Consider the following 18,428-nt stretch of genomic DNA (forward strand, 5'->3'; position numbering starts at 1 on the left):
CTACCTAACCCTGGGGAAAGCACAGCGTTCTCCTCTCCACCCGAATTCAAGAAGACATCCAGGGCCTCCTGGTCAGAGATGTCCATCAAATCCATCTGCTCCAGCATGTCCACATTCACCTCCATGGATGACATGCTGCCCATGGGCTCTGAGAAGATTCACAACACAAGACACTGTACTTTTTGTTCCTAATAAATTAAAAAGTAGATTTTATTGGCATTGGGCAACCATCTTGCATCTTCGCCAAATAGCATGCTGTTTTAAGTCTGTCTTAAGTCATCTTTGGTCACTCACTGTTGCCTTGGCCCCTATATAGCACTTATTCTATTTCCTGGGCGCTTGGTTTCCAGGTGATACTTGGAGCAGGGCATTCTGGCTGGGGTAGGAGCAGTCCCAAGTGGGACAAAAGAAGAGTTTTGGGAATGCAAATGCAAACCCAAGCTTAAGTACAGAAAAGTCTAAAGAGTTCTACTGATAACAATGCTATGTTTGTTAGAAAATAAAAGGCAACTCATGGAAAATCTGCCAGAATTTACAACAAACAAACTCCCCATCACCAGCAGGGGAAGGGATCACTCTTAAAATACAAATTCCTGGCGCCAGCAGCATCTGAGGCAACTCCCTCCCCGCTCAGGAATAAACCAGGAGGTTTATGATCCAGCAGAGGCCAAGGCTCTGTCCAGAAGCTTAATGCAATTTCAGCTAAATTTTGGACAAGGTTTTGCAAAGAACTTGAAACTTGAACACTGTACAGAGGACACAGTGATCCTGAAGAACAATGGCCTGTGTGGGGGTACAGGTGGGGGCACATAGCAAATATCTAGACTCAGTATAAAACAGGGCCTCTCCACCTTCGTTGGCACTCTGGACCAAATAAGTTCTTTGTGTGGGGCTGTCATAGGCAGTGCAGGGAGTTGACAGTGCCCCGGCCCTGCACCAGCCCCTCTGACAGACTTTTACCGGAGCTGCAACAAGATGAGGCCAAGTATGGGGGCACAGGCTGCAAAAACTGTCCCCAGCTGCAAACTGCTGCTTGATGATTCTTAGGATGGTCTTGAACTGGAGCGAGATAGTAGGCCGCGGGAGCTGGATAATGCCTGGGGAGACTCAGGAACTTAGACACTGACAGAGAAGGCTGTGCACACAGGGTCCCAGGGCTGCGGCCAGCAGTCACTGCTGCAGGGGAAGTCCACGCTGGACCCCTGCCTTGTAACTATGCCAGTCAGTAAACAAAGAGCCAAGTAAAGTGAAAAACAATTTGAAGAATTTCTTAAAACACAAAAGCACAAACTGTTGGGAGTCGCCCACGCTCCAAAGACTAACTTCCCCATCCCCCGAAAAGAGTCATCCAATGGTGAGCCTTGCTGACTCACATGATCCTCACCCACCAATCAGACTAGCCCTGCTGACTCACATGGTCCTTACCCACCAATCAGAAAGCACCCCATGCCAACTGTCAAACCATTAAACTGTTAAACTGTCATAACTGCCAAACCACCCCCGGCTCTATAAATATGCAAAGCTGTTCCTCAATAAACGGGCATTTTCTCTGATGATGAGCCTTGTTCATTCTTTCACAAACCATAAACAAAACTGGCAAAGCTGATCACTTAAAGTTTTGATTTAGAGCCAGGTGTGGTGGCACAAATCTATAATCCCAGTCAGTGGCTCACGGGGGCTGAGGGCAGAAGGAGCACAAGTTCAAAGCCAGCCTCAGGAACTTATTACAAATTAGCAAAGATTGAGAGAAGTTACATGCATCCGAGAGATCAACCCATAAGCTTAAAACTTGGTAAAGGAAGGTAAACTAAGAAAAACAAAGTTAGAACCAAAACAATGTCATTTCATACTGATTTTTTGGGCAAAAATTTATCTGACTTTATGAGGTGTTGACAAAGATATAAAGTAAGCAGAACACAAATATGGCCAGGGAGATTACAAACAGAGACAAATGTCTTGGCAAACAGTGCAACAGAATCTAGTAACCTTAAAGATACGCATGCCACATGATAAGTACTTACTCCCCCCTAGAGAAGTGGTTCTCAAAGTGTGGTCCCCAGAACAGCAGCTGCCTCGGCACCATTGGGGACCTGCTGAGAGTGCCAGCCTGGGAGGCTGCTCGTGCTTGAGAAGCACTGGCCTAAAGTAGCTCTTAAAACACTAGAATGTCCAGACCAGCACTGTTCCTAACAAAAGGTTAAAACTGGGAAGACTAATCAACACAGCAAAAGCATATTTGTTCAATATAAATAAATTTAGTTTGAGGTGAAAATATCAATACAGATGATTATCAAGATGCCTGCCCAAGAAAGCAGGTTCATGAAGACATACACCATATGACCATTTCCGTAAGGTTTTGAAATGTGCCAAGCATAGCCACATACTGTTTTGGAATACAGGCCAGACGCAGTGTGTGGTGAAGGTCGCCTAGAGTGAGGAAGGCGGTGTGACCAGCAAGGGGCTCAGCTGGGTGGGGCCTGTGGACATTATTATTTATGCCTGTGTCTCTGGAGTACTATCTCCTTCAAAACTGTTACAAAGGTAACATGTTAAGTGTAGAAATGTGGGTATGTTATGCAACTATCAGTTCTTTTTTGGATATTTACAATATTTCCTCACTAAAATGAAAAACAGTAATGAAAAACAATAATTCTCACAGTTCTAAATAAAACGCTCCTAGGGAGATTTTACACCAAGTTCAAGCCATTCGCTGGCACCTGTTTTAAGACAATTTTGCCTTCTGGAATGTCTCTTGGGTGACCTTTTAGTATCGGTGCCTTTTTAACTCATAAAGTCTATCTTTCTTAACTTTGTTGCTAATGTCACCTCATTCTCTTCCCAGATGAGAAGATGCCAAGGCCGAGCCAGTCTCCATAGGTAGAGGGCGCCCTGGCTCCAGGGGATTCAACCCTGCTGACCAGCAGTCAGCGGACAGCCACAGGAACCTGCAATCTGTGGGAACAGGGAGCCAAGGAACACAGGTACATAACTACTGCCCTGTCCGGCCCTGAAGCACTCAGCACAGAATCAAAGCAATAACAGTGCTTTTCTAAGACTCAGATCATGTCAGCCGCAGAGATCAAACCTGGTCCAGGCCCTTACAGAGCACCTCATGTGCCCAGCACACCCGGGTCCTGCCAGCACACTGCATGTCTGTGGCAGCTCAGTCCCGGGCCCCGCCTCTGGTTCCATGGGCTCCCACAGCCCCACCATGCTCCAACTGCTCAAAGATGGGCATTTGCGCTTTACGCTGAAAATTTTCTGGATAAAATTTTCCATAGCCTTGTCTTAATTAAAAAATGATGCTTTTGAAAGTTAAAAAAAAAAAATTCAGACTGCTATTTCTGATTCAGTGGAGTGAGTCCAAAATCCCATGTTCACTGTAGCAATTTTTAATTTTGATTGATTCTTCTAAAACTTCCCCATATTCATCTCTGGGGATGAAAATCCCTCTATAGGAAAGGGCGGGTGACTGTCAGGCAGGCTCTGTGCACCCTGTGGCGAGGCCTCTGCAGCTCTAGCTGAGGCACAGAGCCGACAGGGGCATGGCCTACCACTTTCTCCTTCAGTGCATTGGCATCATGGGCCTGGTACCATTTAGTTTTAACCTTAAATGAGCCAAACACTTTCTTGAAGCTTGAAGAAAATTATTCTTGAGAGGCTCAAAACCACAAAAATTCAACCACTTAATATTTAACTGACATTTGTCCCACAAGGGTTCACTACGTCCCTTCTCCCTACAGACCTGTACTGAGGCATGGAGGCTGCCACATCCACAGCCCAGGGCCTGTCTCCAGGGTACACTGGCCACCAAAAGAGCTCGGAGCCCAGCAGCTTCTACCCCATGGGTCACCTGGTTGCGTGCCCATGTGTTTCCCTGTGAGAATAGGCGCTGCTTGGTGCACTCTCATTTCATTTCCTCTTTGTCTCCCGTGGGCTAGTACGTGATCAACAAAATTGAACAGGGTGGAGTTAAATCGTTGGGCAGTGAGAGTTTTGGTGACAGTTTTATCATCCCATCTCCCCCATGACTTGAGGCACTGCTGTAGAGTTCCACTATGTTCGAATCTCAGGTTGCCCAGTGTGTGCGTATCTGTATGGAGTAACTGTGTGCCCTCAAAATTCACTAGTCGAAGCTGCAACCCCCAATGAGTGAGCATGGAGACAGGGCCATTGGGAGGTAAGGTCAGTCGGAGTCTGAGGCTGGGACCCAGCAAGAGACAGTGCCCTCATAAGACACCAAGGTGCATGCCCCCACAGTGAGGTGGCAGCTAAGCCAGGACACGAGAAGCCACATACAGCCCTCCAGTACTGGAAGGAATCCACTTCTGCTATTTTGGTCACCCAGTCCACAGCATCTGCCATGATAGTGTCCATGACAGGATAAGCAGCCTGGAGGGAGCCTCTCTTTCCTCCCCAAGGAGCCAGGCAGCTGCTCTACTCAGCACTTGGGCACCTAAGCTGGGCAGTCTGACTTTCTAGGTCAGTGGGTGAAACGGGAAGAAGCTGACCAGGGAGCTAGAGAAGTCACACTCCAGACCCCGTCCCATCAGCTCCAGCATGGAAAGCACCAACTGTGTCACTGATCACCCACTTCCGTTAGCACAGCCTGAGGCACCCAAAAGAGCTATAATCTATTCTCTCTACATCACTTTCCTTCATTCATTTCTTTATCCTCTCCGGGAGGGGACAGGGAATTGGATGTCAAAGAAGAAACAAAGCCAGACAGAGGGGGCATGGTGGGGGTGGGGCACTAAGAGATCTGGATAGGAACATCTCCAGGAGGTGCTGAGGTGCCCAGAGGGACAGGGAAGCACACGCTCTCTTCCACGTGCCCTGGGCAACAGGCTCTGGGACCATGGCACCTGCTGGAGGGAACACAAGTTGCCGGAAGTCACTGCCCTGCCTACCTGGCCATTGCTCCTGGGGCAGCCAGTGGAAGGAGTCCTGTGTCCTCACTTCCACCCTGGTTGACTTATTCATTTATGCATATGGATGTCTCACAGCACTGATTAAAGAGGTTAAAAAAAAAATCTAAATGTTCAACCAGGGAATTGATTAAATACAGTGGGCCCTCCATAACCTCATTCTCCACAATCAACCTCAGGTGGAAAAATGTAGATAGGCCTCCAACGGGTACATCTGCACTGAACCATACAGATTTTTTTTTTCTTGACATTATTCTCTAAACAACATGGTACAACTCTGCACACAGCAGTCACTTATATCCCAGGTAACCCGACATGATTTAAACCTCAAGATGATTCCAGAGGAATGCACAGGTTATATGCAAATAGTACACATTTTATGTAAGAGACTTGAGCATGCACAGATTTTGGCAGTGTGTGTGGGGGTGGGTCTTGGGACTGATTCCTCATGGACAGTGAGGGGCCATGTTAGGATGCATCCTGATGATGAATATGTACCTTTTAAAACACATCCTTTCAAATAACTTTTTTTTTTTGTTCCCCAGGATTGAGTCCTGAGGCCTCATGCATACTAAGACACACTCTCACTCTCTCTCTCTCTCTCTCTCTCTCTCTCTCTCTCTCTCTCTCACACACACACACACACACACACACACACTTTCTTTCTCTCTCTCTCTCTCTCTCTCTCTCTGTTTCTCTCTCTCTCTCCCCCAGCTACATGTCCAGTCCTCAAAGAATTTTTAATAATACTGGAGGCTGAATCCAGAGGATTACGAGTTCAAAGCCAGCCTGAGTAACTTACTGAGACCCTGTCTCAAAAAAATTTTTAAAAGAGTTGAGGATGTAGCTCCATGGATTCCTGCCTGGATTCAATCCATAGTACCAGGAAAAAAAAAGTCAAGATACAAAGCCACGTAGATGTATAGCTTGATACCAATTACAAATAGACTCATGAACAAAGTCCAAAAAGAACAACACTAAAATATTAATAGATCTTACCCTATGCTATAGAATTATGAATAATTTATCTTTTTCATTCTAAAAAAGTGTTTTTCTGGCTAAAGGTGTGACTGTAACTCAGCATGGTCTGCCCTGTGCTAGGCCCTAGACTCAATCCCCAGCACTGCAAGGAAAGTAATTTTCTTTCTTTCTTTCCCTTCAAATTTTGTATGAGCATAATTGGTTTGTAATTTTAAAAGGTTATTTATTTTTGAAATCTTCAACTAGAACCTAGAACTGGAAGAACAAGGGCAAGATGGATATGGCCTGATCTCGATGCTTGGATTTCAGGGTCTATTACTAGAAAGGGACTTCCAAGGCTTTACCCACAAGTGCCAGCTCACCGCGCCTCTCTGCGATCTGCAGGTACCCCGTGGAAAGGTACTGCTCCATGTCCTGCTGGAAGGCTTCCTCAAAAAACTTCTGCCGCTCCTTCAGCTTCATTTGCTGGGTGTGCTCCATTTCCAGGACCTTCTGCGTGTGCTCAGCATCCAGTTCAGCTGGGGAAGCAGAATGACTCTGTTAGGGCTGAAAAGGGACTAGATGGGAAACAGTCACCCTCCCTCGTGTGGACGGTGCTCATGGCTTTGAGGTGGGCTGGCACCTGACTGCCAGACAGTTCCTCTTTGCCCCAACCTCTCTGCTGCACTTGGTCTTCACTGATCCCTGATGGAATGACCCTTCCCCTGCAAAACCCACTCTTCAGAGATAAGCGGCTGCTCATGTTTCAGGACCTAATGCTCAGGTAATCCTTGGGCTAACTCAAGTGGAATCTGTGGCTCCGTCCTGAACAAGCTGCATCACTGTGTTCAAACTTTTGTAGATGATTTATAAATTACAATATAAAAGGTAAAATCCTGGAGTTCCTGAAGGACTGTGATGTACTCATTTTAATATCTTGTAACCAAGCTCAGTGCCTGGTGATAGTAGGCACTCGGATATTAAGAGTAAGAATGTATTAATGGAATGCTCTTCAGTCTTAAAAAGGAAGGAAATTCTGACACAGACTACAATGTGGATAAACCTTGGAGCCTCTGAACCTTTACACCAAGTAAAATAAGCCAACTGCAAAGAGATAAGTGCTGTCTGATTTCCCGCTCTGTGAGGTGCCTAGAGTAATCAAATCCAGAGACAGGGTAGAATGGCGGTTTCTAGAAGGTAGAGCGAGGGAGGAATGGGAAAGTGTTTAATGGTACAGAGTTTTAATTCTGAAAAGAGCCTTGGAGATGTAGGGTGGTGATTGCTGCACAACACTATGAATGCATTTAATACCACTGACTGTGCACTTAAAATGGGTAAGAAGATGAACTATTATACCTATTTCACTGCAATAAAAAAAATTGGAAAAAAAAATGTAGCCATTGTGGTATGTTAGAGAGTGTGTGGGCCTGGCTTTGCTGTTTCTCAAACACATAACCTAGCTAATAAGTCAGCTAACCTTTCTCATCTGAAATCTGGGATAAACATATTAACCCAGTTTTGGTATGAAATGAACTAACGTGGAAGAACTTCAGAAGAAAAGTGAACGGCAGCCCTTCAAATTAGGCCCGAGTCAGTAACAGGCAGAAAAACTACTAAATGACCAACCTTAATGAAGAATCCCAGTATACCAGCTGATAAATATTTCCTTGGGGTTTGACCTTTCCTCAAGCCACATATGGAGAATATAAAAATGACATCGGGGCCATTATTCACCCTGTTTGGGTCAAGGGTTATTTCTAGACTATATGAAGTACAAAGGGCTTTGGGACCTTAAGCCCTATGTACTTCACACAGGGTTTGGGCAGAATCCTAAGGTCACCCAGACCTCTGCTCCCTGATGTGCTGGCCCTGCATAAGCCCCAGGACTGTGACTGTGCTGGATTTGAGCCCTGTGACTTCACTAAAGGGGGAGTGTCTAAGTGAGGCTGATCCACCCAGGCTTTCCTAGAGGACAGGACTTTTCCTGGACAGAGAGAAGCCCAAGAAGGATTTGACACGGGGCCATTCTCAGTTGCTGGTGCTGACCATGGTGGGTCCATGTGGTCAGTATTATGTGGCATCCAGGGTCTGAGAGCCCTGGTGCCACAACTTCGAGGGGAACTGGGACTCTGGCAACAACCTGCATGAGCTGAGAGCAGGTTTTGCTCCATGGCCTCCAGAAAGACACACTCTGGGACACCCTCACTCCAGTCCCATGAGACTGCAGGCAGAGAGCCCAGTCAAACCGGGCCTGGACTTGGAGCCTAGGCTGGGAGCTGCAACCTTTGTACTATTTTCAGTGGCTCAGTCTGTGGTGATTTATTACACAGCAATGTGGCATTTTCCTCCAACAATCTGTCGGTAGGAACTCCAGCCCCTGCCTGGCTCTGGGTGGCTGAAGACCCTAGAAAGGCACTCGAGTTCTTTTATTCCAGAACTCACGGTTTCAGAACACCTACTCTGGGGTGACACTGTGCTTGGCGGAGTTCAGCAAGAAGGCAGGGCGACTCCAGAACCTCTAGGTATCAGCACAAAGTTTCAGCAGCCTGACCGTCCTGGGGAGAACAGGGCCCAGTGATACCCCCTCTAGCACACCTCTGGGGAGTGTCAACATCTTCTGAATGTTAGTAAGTGGTTTTTAACAAAACAGCAGATCATAAAATGAACAATGGTCTAAGAGGCCCCATGCAATCTGCCTCTGTCCCCCACACCCCTCAATTTCCTACCACTACAACTCCTGAGCACAACATATTCCTATATACATGACAAACCTGAAAACTCAGTTTATTTTGTTTGCTTGTTTATTTTGGTACCAGGGATTGAACTCAGGAGTGCTTAACCACTGAGCCAAATCTCCAGCCCTTTTAAAAAACTTTTTTTTTTTAAATTTTGAGACATGATCTCACTTAGTAGCTTAAGATCTCACGAAGTTGCTGAGGCTGGCTTTGAATTTGGGATACTCCTACCTCAGCCTCCTGAGCTCTGGGATTATAGATATGTGCCACTGTGCCTGGCTGGAATTTTTTTTTTTTTAATCTCAAATCAGGGATGGTGTCTAATTATTGGAATATTCTGGATTATTTTCTTTACTGTAATCTATGCAAGGAATACAAATTAGTGTTACCTGAAGCAACACAACTAGGAGGGCAAACTCCTTAATTACATATAATGACCTACATGTTTCCTCGGTATGTTCTCCTCATACTGTTAACAGCTCGTGTGTGCCCTACATTTCTGGGTCATCTTCCACCTCCCATCTGTGTTTATAGGAAGATGGTCTGTCGCAGAGGAAGGAACACAGGTTTGGGAGTCAGTCCCAAGCTGGGTCCTGTCCTTTTAACAAAACGCTGGGTCTCCTGTCACATACCCTCAGGGACACCATAGAAGGTGGTTCTGTGGGAGCTACCCCTGCACCTCTACCTCAAGCCATGTCCAGGCACCACGGTGCTTTTCTGATTAGAGGATTTCAGCATACCCTGAAGTTCTGGGGAAGTAAGGCAGCTCTTGGCCAGTGGGTGAGAGAGGTCAGTGTATCCAACCCTGGTCTCCCTTGATTCAGTGGTATGATTCCAAGATGCCCTCTCAAAACTTCTTGAGACCCTGGAGTCATGGCAAATGCTCACTGGTTCTTCAGCACCTTCAAGAATGCTTCCTTTAGTTGGTTTCTCCTTCCTCTCACTCTCCCCATGACCTCCCTCCTACCTTCTGGGAAGCCTCCCAAACCACCCACCTGCATGGAAATCCCTGCTGCTCCAGAGGCCCAAGGTAAGGATCCACCTCTACTATAAATAATTTCACCTGAGTTGCAAGTGAGATTAAAAACACCTATTTATGAAGACTGTAGACAAGATCAGGTGAGACAGCATTATGTGAATCACCAGGGACACATCAGCCAATAGCTGAGTGCTAACATTAAAACCAGCATTATGATATGAAATGTTAATAAGAACTAAACTAGAGTATACAGTGAAAAATCACCCTTTGAGCCCCACTCAGATACTTAAGAATGAGTTACCTTTCAGTGGCTTAATAAATCTGCAAGGAGTTTAGAGTGAAATCAAAAGAAAAAAATGAGTGGAGGAAGATGCCTTTTCACTGTTTCCCTTTAGCTGTCAATGTGTATGCCTCGATGCATTAGACTAAGTCACCCCTATGTTTCAAACACTTCAAAGTTCAGCTAATCTGCTTTAAAAAATAATTCCAGAATAAGAATCTCATTATCAAAGAGCAATGCAGAAATTATCAAAGGGGTTTTAATTAAAGAATATCTTGTTTGACTGAATTTTGATTTTCTATAGATATAACTTGAAGACATTTCATTTTTCTCAAGACTACTGTTTCAAAACTGTGTCATGGTTCTGAATTATTGGCCCCACAGATTTTTATCTTAATTTTTTTAATAGTGGAATAAAAATCCAATCCTGCCTCAACCCTCATGGAAGCTGGGGATGGTTTGGATTAGGGAACTTAAAATAACTTTTAAAAAGAAGAAAGAAAAAAATCACTCTTTGAAGTATTAAAACATGTTGTTCCTTAGGTGAAACATCTCCACTGTCCCATGAGGGCTCATGCTTCATTTCAGAGCTCCTCTTGCACCTCAGAGCCGACCTACACCAGCTCTATGGTTCCAGCTATGCCTTTAGCACAATGAAAAAGCACACAGCACCGCTTCCAAAGCCGAGAGAGAGTCCCTCTCTGTCCTCCATGCTGAGGACACTCAGATGGTGCCATGCCCTGAAATCAGCCTTTACACTGATGTCAAGAACCATCAGACAGGTGTGGTGCGCATACCTGTAATCCCGGTGGCTCAGGAGGATTGCAAGTTTAAAGCCAGCCATAGCAACTTAGCAAGGCACTGACCTACTCAGTGAGACCCTGTCTCTAAATAAAATACAAAAGAGGGCTGGGGGTGTGGCTCAGTGGTTAAGTGTCCCCGAGTTTGATCCCTGATACCAAAACAAAAACCCAAACAACACCACCACTAAAAACCACAAAAGAGAAACCACCATATTTGGTGCAGTGAGACAATGGAAAGATACCTGATGACATGTTCACATAGTAGATGTCATTTATTACACTGAGGAAAACCAGACAAACACAAAGACTTAAAGAATTTCAACAAATGGTTTTAAGATTAAAAAGAAAGAAAAAAAAATCCGAAGATGCAATAGCTTGTCCCCAAGGAGCCCAGGTCTGTGTTTCTCTTTATTTCAACTCCAGATCACTACTCAGGATTTATCTGACTACAATTTCCATGTTAGCTACCAGTATCAATTTCAAATAGACAGTTACAGCAAAAACATTCCATTACTAATACAGATGACCTGATCAGTTCTCATTATAGGTTTTAATGGGCATAGGGTGACACAAGACATGTGAAATTAAAAAAAAAAAAAAAAAAAAAGTCCACCATGTTCACTATAGGAACCACTTCCACCCAAGGAAGCTCCTGAGGGGGCCTGAAATCTGCCAAGAGAGGTTCTAATGACAGAGTGGTCCTGTCAGCAGAGAAGAAATGGACTGTGTGAAGGAGACCAGGACTAGCCTCTCTGATGAGGGCTGATGAAAATATCTTCAACCCAAAACTTAAAAAGAGAAACAGTAAACATCTTATTAAATGTGAATTGAGAAAAATGTGGTGAATCTTTAAAGATTAAGACCCTTTTTTCATTCAAGACAATAAAGACTAAGAACAAACTTCTAAAAACCTATAATTTAAATATTTATAATCTAATGTTTTTATATTGAGTTAGGGAATTTGTGACACTAAAATACACGTGACAAGATCAAGAGAGAATTGTGAAATCTCTATACTTGCCACATTTCTAATACAAATAGATAAATCTTTCTAAACTGACAAAAACTACAAATAAGCTGACAAATACATAACCATTAAAAAAAAGCACACTAAATTCTGTCATTATGTCAGAGTTTAAAAGATGGTATATACTCATTTTTATGCCAGCTATTTATATTTAATAGTTTTTTGATGTATGAGTAATGCATGGACACCATAGAAAACTTTTATCCATAAGAAAAGCACAATCAATGTAAAAATGTATCCGAAGTCAACATAAAAACACATGGCCATGACTAGCAATTTAGTGTATGCTTTCCAGATTTATTTTTTCTTAGGCCGAAGTATACAAAATTTCAATATTCAATTTTTAAAAAGGTTTCTACTTTAAAATAATTATAATTTCACAGCATGTGGTCAAAAAATGTACATTTTGGGCTCTGGATGTCAGCGGTAGAGCCTGTGCTTATTAGCATTCAAGGCCCTGGGTTCTTAATACCAAAACAAATGTGCATTCTGAGCCTCCCTGACGCCAATGTTACCAAAATCAAGAAAGTGACATAGGATCAACCCGCAGAGCTCCTTCAGACTTCACCCATCACAAGGACTGAGTGTGTGCATGGTTCCTGCATGCAGTCTTGGCATGTGTAGCCTCGGGTAACTACCACAACTGAGATAATCAACTGTGCCATCACAAGACTCTCTCGAGTTTTCCCATGCCACCCGCCCCAAGCACTCATCTGTTCTCCAAATCTATAATCATGTCATTTCATAAATGTCACATAAAGAGAATCATGTGGCATATCTCTTTTGAAGAGATATGGCTTTTCTCACTCAGCATGACTTTCCGAGGGTGTATGCAAGTGGTTGCACATACTGAAAACTTGTTCCTTCTTCCTGCTGTAAATTTCCTGGTATAGATGTAGCACAGTTTGGTGAGCCATTCACCCACTGAAGGACTTATGGCTGGATTCCAGCTTTGGGTTGTTAGGAATACAGCTGCTATGAACATGTGCACAAGGTCCTGAATGAAAATAAGTAATGTCTCAGAGACAAATGCCCAGGGGAGCAATCACCTGGGTCCTGTGGTAACTTCTCCTTCAGTTTTGAAAGGCAGTGTCATGCTATTTTCCAGACAGCCTACTTTATTTCACATCCTGTCATCTGTGTGGGAGTGATCCAGTTTCTATGCTCCTTGACAGCACTTAGTGGGACCTACTCACTGAAACATAGAGAATCTTCTTTTCCTCCTCCTCTTAGAATATCAGAAACAAGTCTTGGTTTCCTCTTAAATATTTTTGAAATTTGCTTTGTTTCAAAAGGTACTTTCAGTTCTTGAGAAAATTTCTTTTTTTTCCCCTCCCTAATTACTTTCCTCTATGTCTAGGCCTAGTATAAATTTTAGAAAAAAATGTTCCAGAAATTGAAGACTTGTTGGATGACAAAATATACAGCATATCCTTCTAGTTTTAAAACCCACATTTTCTGCAGTTTTGCCATTTAATAATCACATTTTCCTCCTACTTTAGTTTCCAAAATAAAATACTAAACCATTTTTATTTTAAAGTTTACCCAACCTTCTTCCTTCCCCTAACTTAACAAATGAGTACAATTATCTCATAAGAGACTTTTAAATAATATTTTTCTGGAACTAAGATTTTTTAATACATATATTTAACAATATCTACTTCTGTATCCTGTGTTTCTAAAGCTTTTAGAAGTTTTATATCTATAGTCCTTGATAAGTTGTTTCTGGACTTGGGATGTGGCTCAGCAGCAGAGCACATGCCCAAGTTCCTAAGTGCAATCCACAGCACCACAAAAAGTAAATAAATTAGTTTCCAAGACAGACACAATTATTTTACTCCATATATTATGCTATTTCAATGGCTATTCTAAGGTACTAGCCCTTATTCCTCAGAATTGGTATTTGGGTGGTGGGTGGGGGAGAACCCTGTAAATCCTAAAGTTAACACACTGTGTGTGTGTGCGTGCACACACACACAAATATATACACAGTGCTGAGGACTGAACCCAGGGCTTCACACATGCTAGGCAAATGCTCAACCACTGACCCATAGCCCCTGCCCAAGTTAGTACATTTGAAAAAAAGAAATTATTTTTTACAGAAATTCACCCTCCTTGTGCACGCACGCGGACACACACACACACACACACACTCATACGCATTTATCAAGCACCAATTGACCTTATTCCTTATTTTATTTCTTTTACATGCATCTAAGAAAACATGATCCTTACCCAAAAATTCAGTAGATGAGAATAACGGCAAGTTTTTGCAGTCAGAGTAAATAACTTCTACACCACAAAGAACTCATTGTGCTCCCCCCGAGTTGTTCAGCAATGTTCGGGGCTTAGGAGTAGCTACTGGAAGTGCTGTTTCCTAATCCATGCCACAGGAAACATTAGTCTAGTATCTAAGCTTCCGGAACACTTTTTAAACTTCTACCGATTATTCTGAAGGAAATGACCACTACTGAGTATTAGCAAAATGTACGCTGCAGAAATACACTGTGAACAACAAGGTTTAGACGGTAGGACAGAATGCCCCCATCCCTGTGCTTTCTCTCTCAGAAGGGGCAAGGCAGCTTAGAGGACCCTGGTCTGGCTGCAGGCTGGAGGAAGGCTGTTGGCCTGAGCACACCAGTACTGTGAAGCCTCAGATTCCTCATCACTAAGAGGCTGCAGGTTGGACAATGGTCGCTTCCAATTCTTAAATGCTCAAATTCCATTCTTACTTACTTTTGATTGGGCCAGGAAAAGGTAATCCCAAATCCTATTTATGGCAACCTTCAGTGGGTATCAGATTAACATTAAGAAATTTGGACTTTTTGAATTAGAGTGTGACATTTCAAGAAAATCTGGTTTAACTATTAGCAAAATAATACTGAAGGTATTGTTGCATTTATCTCCCCCCCTCTTTTTTTTGGTTGATTTTTGTTTAAAAAATAGGGGCAGGGCTGGGGATGTAGCTTAGTAGTAGAGTGGGTTCAATCCTCAGCCCTGTAAAAACAAGCAATACACCAAAAACCAACCAAACAAAAACACAATTAAGACCCAATAGTTTGAAAATACTAGATGGGTGAGAAATGTGCTCAATATGCCACAGAGGGGCTATGGTTATAGCTCAGTGGTAAAGTGCTTGCCTAGCTCGTGTGAGGCCCTGGGTGCAATTCTCATCAAATAAACAAATAAATAAATAAAATAAAGGTACATCCATCTGCCACAGAGGCTTCATGAGTTCTAGCCTGTTCAAGATGTATCAACTCAAACTGGGAGGTTAACTGTAGGGCTTGGTGGCTTCCAATGACATCAGGTGGCATCAAGACTGCTATACTTTCTGCAGGGGATCAAGATACAACCAAACGGATAATTTGAGTAGATTTAAAACAGTGGTTCAACTCCAGTTGAGAATGCTATGTTGACAAAAGATAATTTTTATAGAAGCAGTATACAAAAATGCGGTATAAGTAAGATAATAGGAACATATCACATGAGCCAGGTCTGGTGGTGCACACGTGTAATCCCAGCTCCTTGGGGGCTCAGGGAAGAGAACTCCAAGTTCAAGACCAGCCTGGGCAACCTAGCAACCAACCTCTGTCTCAAAACAAAAAAATAAAAAGGGCTGTGGCCCAGTGGTAGTGCACCCATGGGTTCCATCTCTAGGACCCCAGTATATTACTTCATAGCACTACATTATAAATATAGCATCAAGTAGAATTTTTACAACCAAAACTTTCTAGCAATCAACATTCTGAGTTTCAACACTCTGATAACTTAAGGCATTAACACATTTTAAAAGCTTTCTGATTATAAATTTTTTAGTACATTGGTAAGCACCAATGGACAAAAGATTCGAATTAACTAAAACTTCCCAACTTTGATAACCTGGTGCGCTGCTTATTTAAAATAAAAATTACATGTGTTTTGGCAGGGCTGCACCTGCTATGGAATGAGTGGCCATTCAACACAATGTGTAAGACAGATCACATCCAAGGTGCAAGTCAATATTTTGTTTCTAAATTCTACACTTAAAAAAAAAACAACCAAAGCTCTTCCTATTTCTTATATCTGGAAGGAAGGGATGACTTTTTGCCAACAGAAAAGTCTAGGTCACAATATCAAAAGCATCCCTTTGCTCCTGAGATTTAATTTTAGTATCCGAGTGGTATTGATGGGATTTTTCTTTATAAGAATTCTTATTTTAAGCTGGGGCTATAGCTCAGTAGTAGAGTGCTTGCCTAGCACATCTGAGGCAGTAGGTTTGATCTTCAGCACCACATTAAAAATTAAGCTATTGTGTCCATGTATAACTAAAAAAAATAATAACAATAATAATAAAGAATTCTCATTTTTATGGTAATGGTGATTCCAAAGAGCATTTTGAGAAAACTCCCCAAACTCAACTCACATGCCTGTGCCAAGAGACTTGGAGGCAGAGGGAAAGGGGGAAAGGCAACAACATACAGTACCTTTCAATGTGAGGCCAAGTTGATTAGATAGTAAAACCCTGCTGGATGGCAGCTGGGCCTATGCAATAGTTTGGGGTTTGTTGGGTTTTTGAACATGAGAGAAGAACATATGAGATTTAAAGTTTAAATTTTTTTAGGGGGGGGAGGGGGGGAGAGGGAGGGAGGGAGGGAGGGAGGGAGGGAGAGAGAGAGAGAGAGAGAGAGAGTATTGAATTTTAATTATTTTATTTTCAGTTACATCAACTATTCNCAAGCTTCAGTACCACCAAGGAAAAAAAAAAAAAAAGAAAAAGAAAAAAAGAAAAAGAAAGGAGGAGGGAGGGAGAGAGAGAGAGAGAGAGAGAGAGAGAATTTTTTAATATTTATTTTTCAGTTACACAACATCTTTGTTTGTATGTGGTGCTGAGGATCGAACCCGGGCCGCACGCATGCCATGTGAGCGCGCTACTGCTTGAGCCACATCCCCAGCCCTAAATTTTCATTAATTTTTACAACTTTATGTATTTTCTGTCTTATTTCCTCAAGAACAAGCAACCATTAACAATGTAAACTAATTCTGACAGCACCCCTGCACATCTAAGGGGGAAATAAGCTTCAGATGCCATCTGTGAGTCTGCCAAAAAATAAAATGCAGTCCATGCTGGGCTCCATGGCAGCACACGGGGGTTCAAATCTTCGCACCAGAAGAAAAAAATGCAGTTATACAAATAACACCACTTACCACGCTGTTTGATCCAAAGATCTGAGGGGCTATAATTTGAGCATTTCTATCACAGAAACAACATTGATTTTCTTCTTTTATAAAGGAGACCCAAAATGCCAAAGTCCAGAAAAAGGCTGGCTATATGTGGCCACCAGGTGAGGTGGATGTGGCCATCCTTTGGCTCAGCCCTCCTTATTCTGGCACCCCAGTGCCCACGTGGCTCTCTCCACCAGGAGCTATTTTCCTGCTCTCTCTAGGCTGAATTTTTATTTTATTTTTTAGGTGCTAAGAATCCAGAATCTCATGCATGCTAGGCAAGGTAGCACTATCTTTTTACCCAGTATTTTATATCAGCTAGTTGTGGACCAAGTCCAAGTTCCTTTCAACTCTTCAGAGCCAGATTCTGAGGTTTAGCATCTATCTGCCAGGGACATTAGCATTTTAATAGGACCCTGTAGAATCAGGAGGCCTTTAAAGCTCAAGGAATAAAGCTACAGTAAGGAATCACTTTATCTTTTGGGGCAGGGGCTCTGGTCCCTTGACAACTGGAGCCAGTGCCTGACTTCCACAATTCATGTCCACTTCCAGGACAGTTCCTGTGCAAAGGGGAAGGAACCTAAGAACACACACCATCTGGTTCCCATTCCACCAGGGAGCTCTAGGAAATCCAAGGCATAGTTAGGATTTCATATTAGCTTGATGATTATCAACATTAATAATTTTTTTTGGAAGTACAGAGTTTATAAAGGCAAAACTCACTAGAACGACTGAGGCACATAGAGGTTAAACGTTCATAATTTCATGTTAGATTTCTTTGGACCATCTCACTGGAAAACATTTATAAACATCAAAAACAGTCACCTTTAGACGTCTTCACTCATACTGCCTTGATTTCAAATTAAGTTGCCCAAATACTAAAATCAAAGACAATGACCTTCAAACCTTTCAATTTAAGAGTGGATATACTTATTTTGGCAATTCACTGAGAAAATATGCGACTATAAAAATAGCACTTTATCACTGCTGTCGTGTATTTAAAAAATAATAAAATCAATAAAAGATAAAAAAGGCAAAATCCATCAAAAAAGCACTTTTTATAGCTTTGAGTTTGATTCCCCATATTTACATACATTTCAAAGAGAATACTGAATATATTTACAACAAAAAATTTATCACATAAGCCACAAGCTCAACATGCTTTGAGAGTTCAAGACTCTCATTATAAATGTCCTCATGCCACCAGTGGAAAATACTCTGCCTCTCAAAGGTTCAGAGATAGTTATAGCTCAACATGCTTGAAAGCTGATCATATCTGTTGGAACCTCATTATTTCCAGAAAATATTTTAGAAGTAGAGATTTATCACTTTTAATTATAAGCTGTTAAAGGCTTATGAATGAGTTACTTATGAATAAATCAGTGTTATGAACGGCTGCCCAAGTCCCCTCCCGCCTTTCACTGTGAGCCCTTCACTGCCAGCAATGAGACTGGGTGGGAGATAGATCCTGCCTCCCCCAGGCATCTTGGTGTGCAGATGCCCCTGGAGTG

The 18,428-nt window shown here is 42.7% G+C and overlaps 1 protein-coding gene across 2 annotated transcripts in view; it reads right to left on the reverse strand.

Moving 5' to 3' along the window:
* Dtnbp1 (dystrobrevin binding protein 1) overlaps positions 1–18,428 on the reverse strand; it is a 113,672-nt gene that overhangs the window by 1,716 nt on the left and 93,528 nt on the right. Inside the window, exons 8-9 of one of the 2 annotated variants that reach the window (XM_015494045.2) lie at positions 6,272–6,427; positions 5–148 (exon numbers count right to left, since the gene is read on the reverse strand). In XM_015494045.2, coding sequence (XP_015349531.1) covers positions 5–148; positions 6,272–6,427 — 300 coding nt within the window. Of the gene's footprint in view, positions 1–4; positions 149–6,253; positions 6,428–18,428 lie in introns of both variants that reach the window. The other variant, XM_015494044.2, reaches the window with a different exon arrangement.

This window comes from Marmota marmota, unplaced genomic scaffold (assembly GCF_001458135.2).
Source record: "Marmota marmota marmota unplaced genomic scaffold, marMar, whole genome shotgun sequence".
NCBI lineage: Eukaryota > Metazoa > Chordata > Mammalia > Rodentia > Sciuridae > Marmota > Marmota marmota.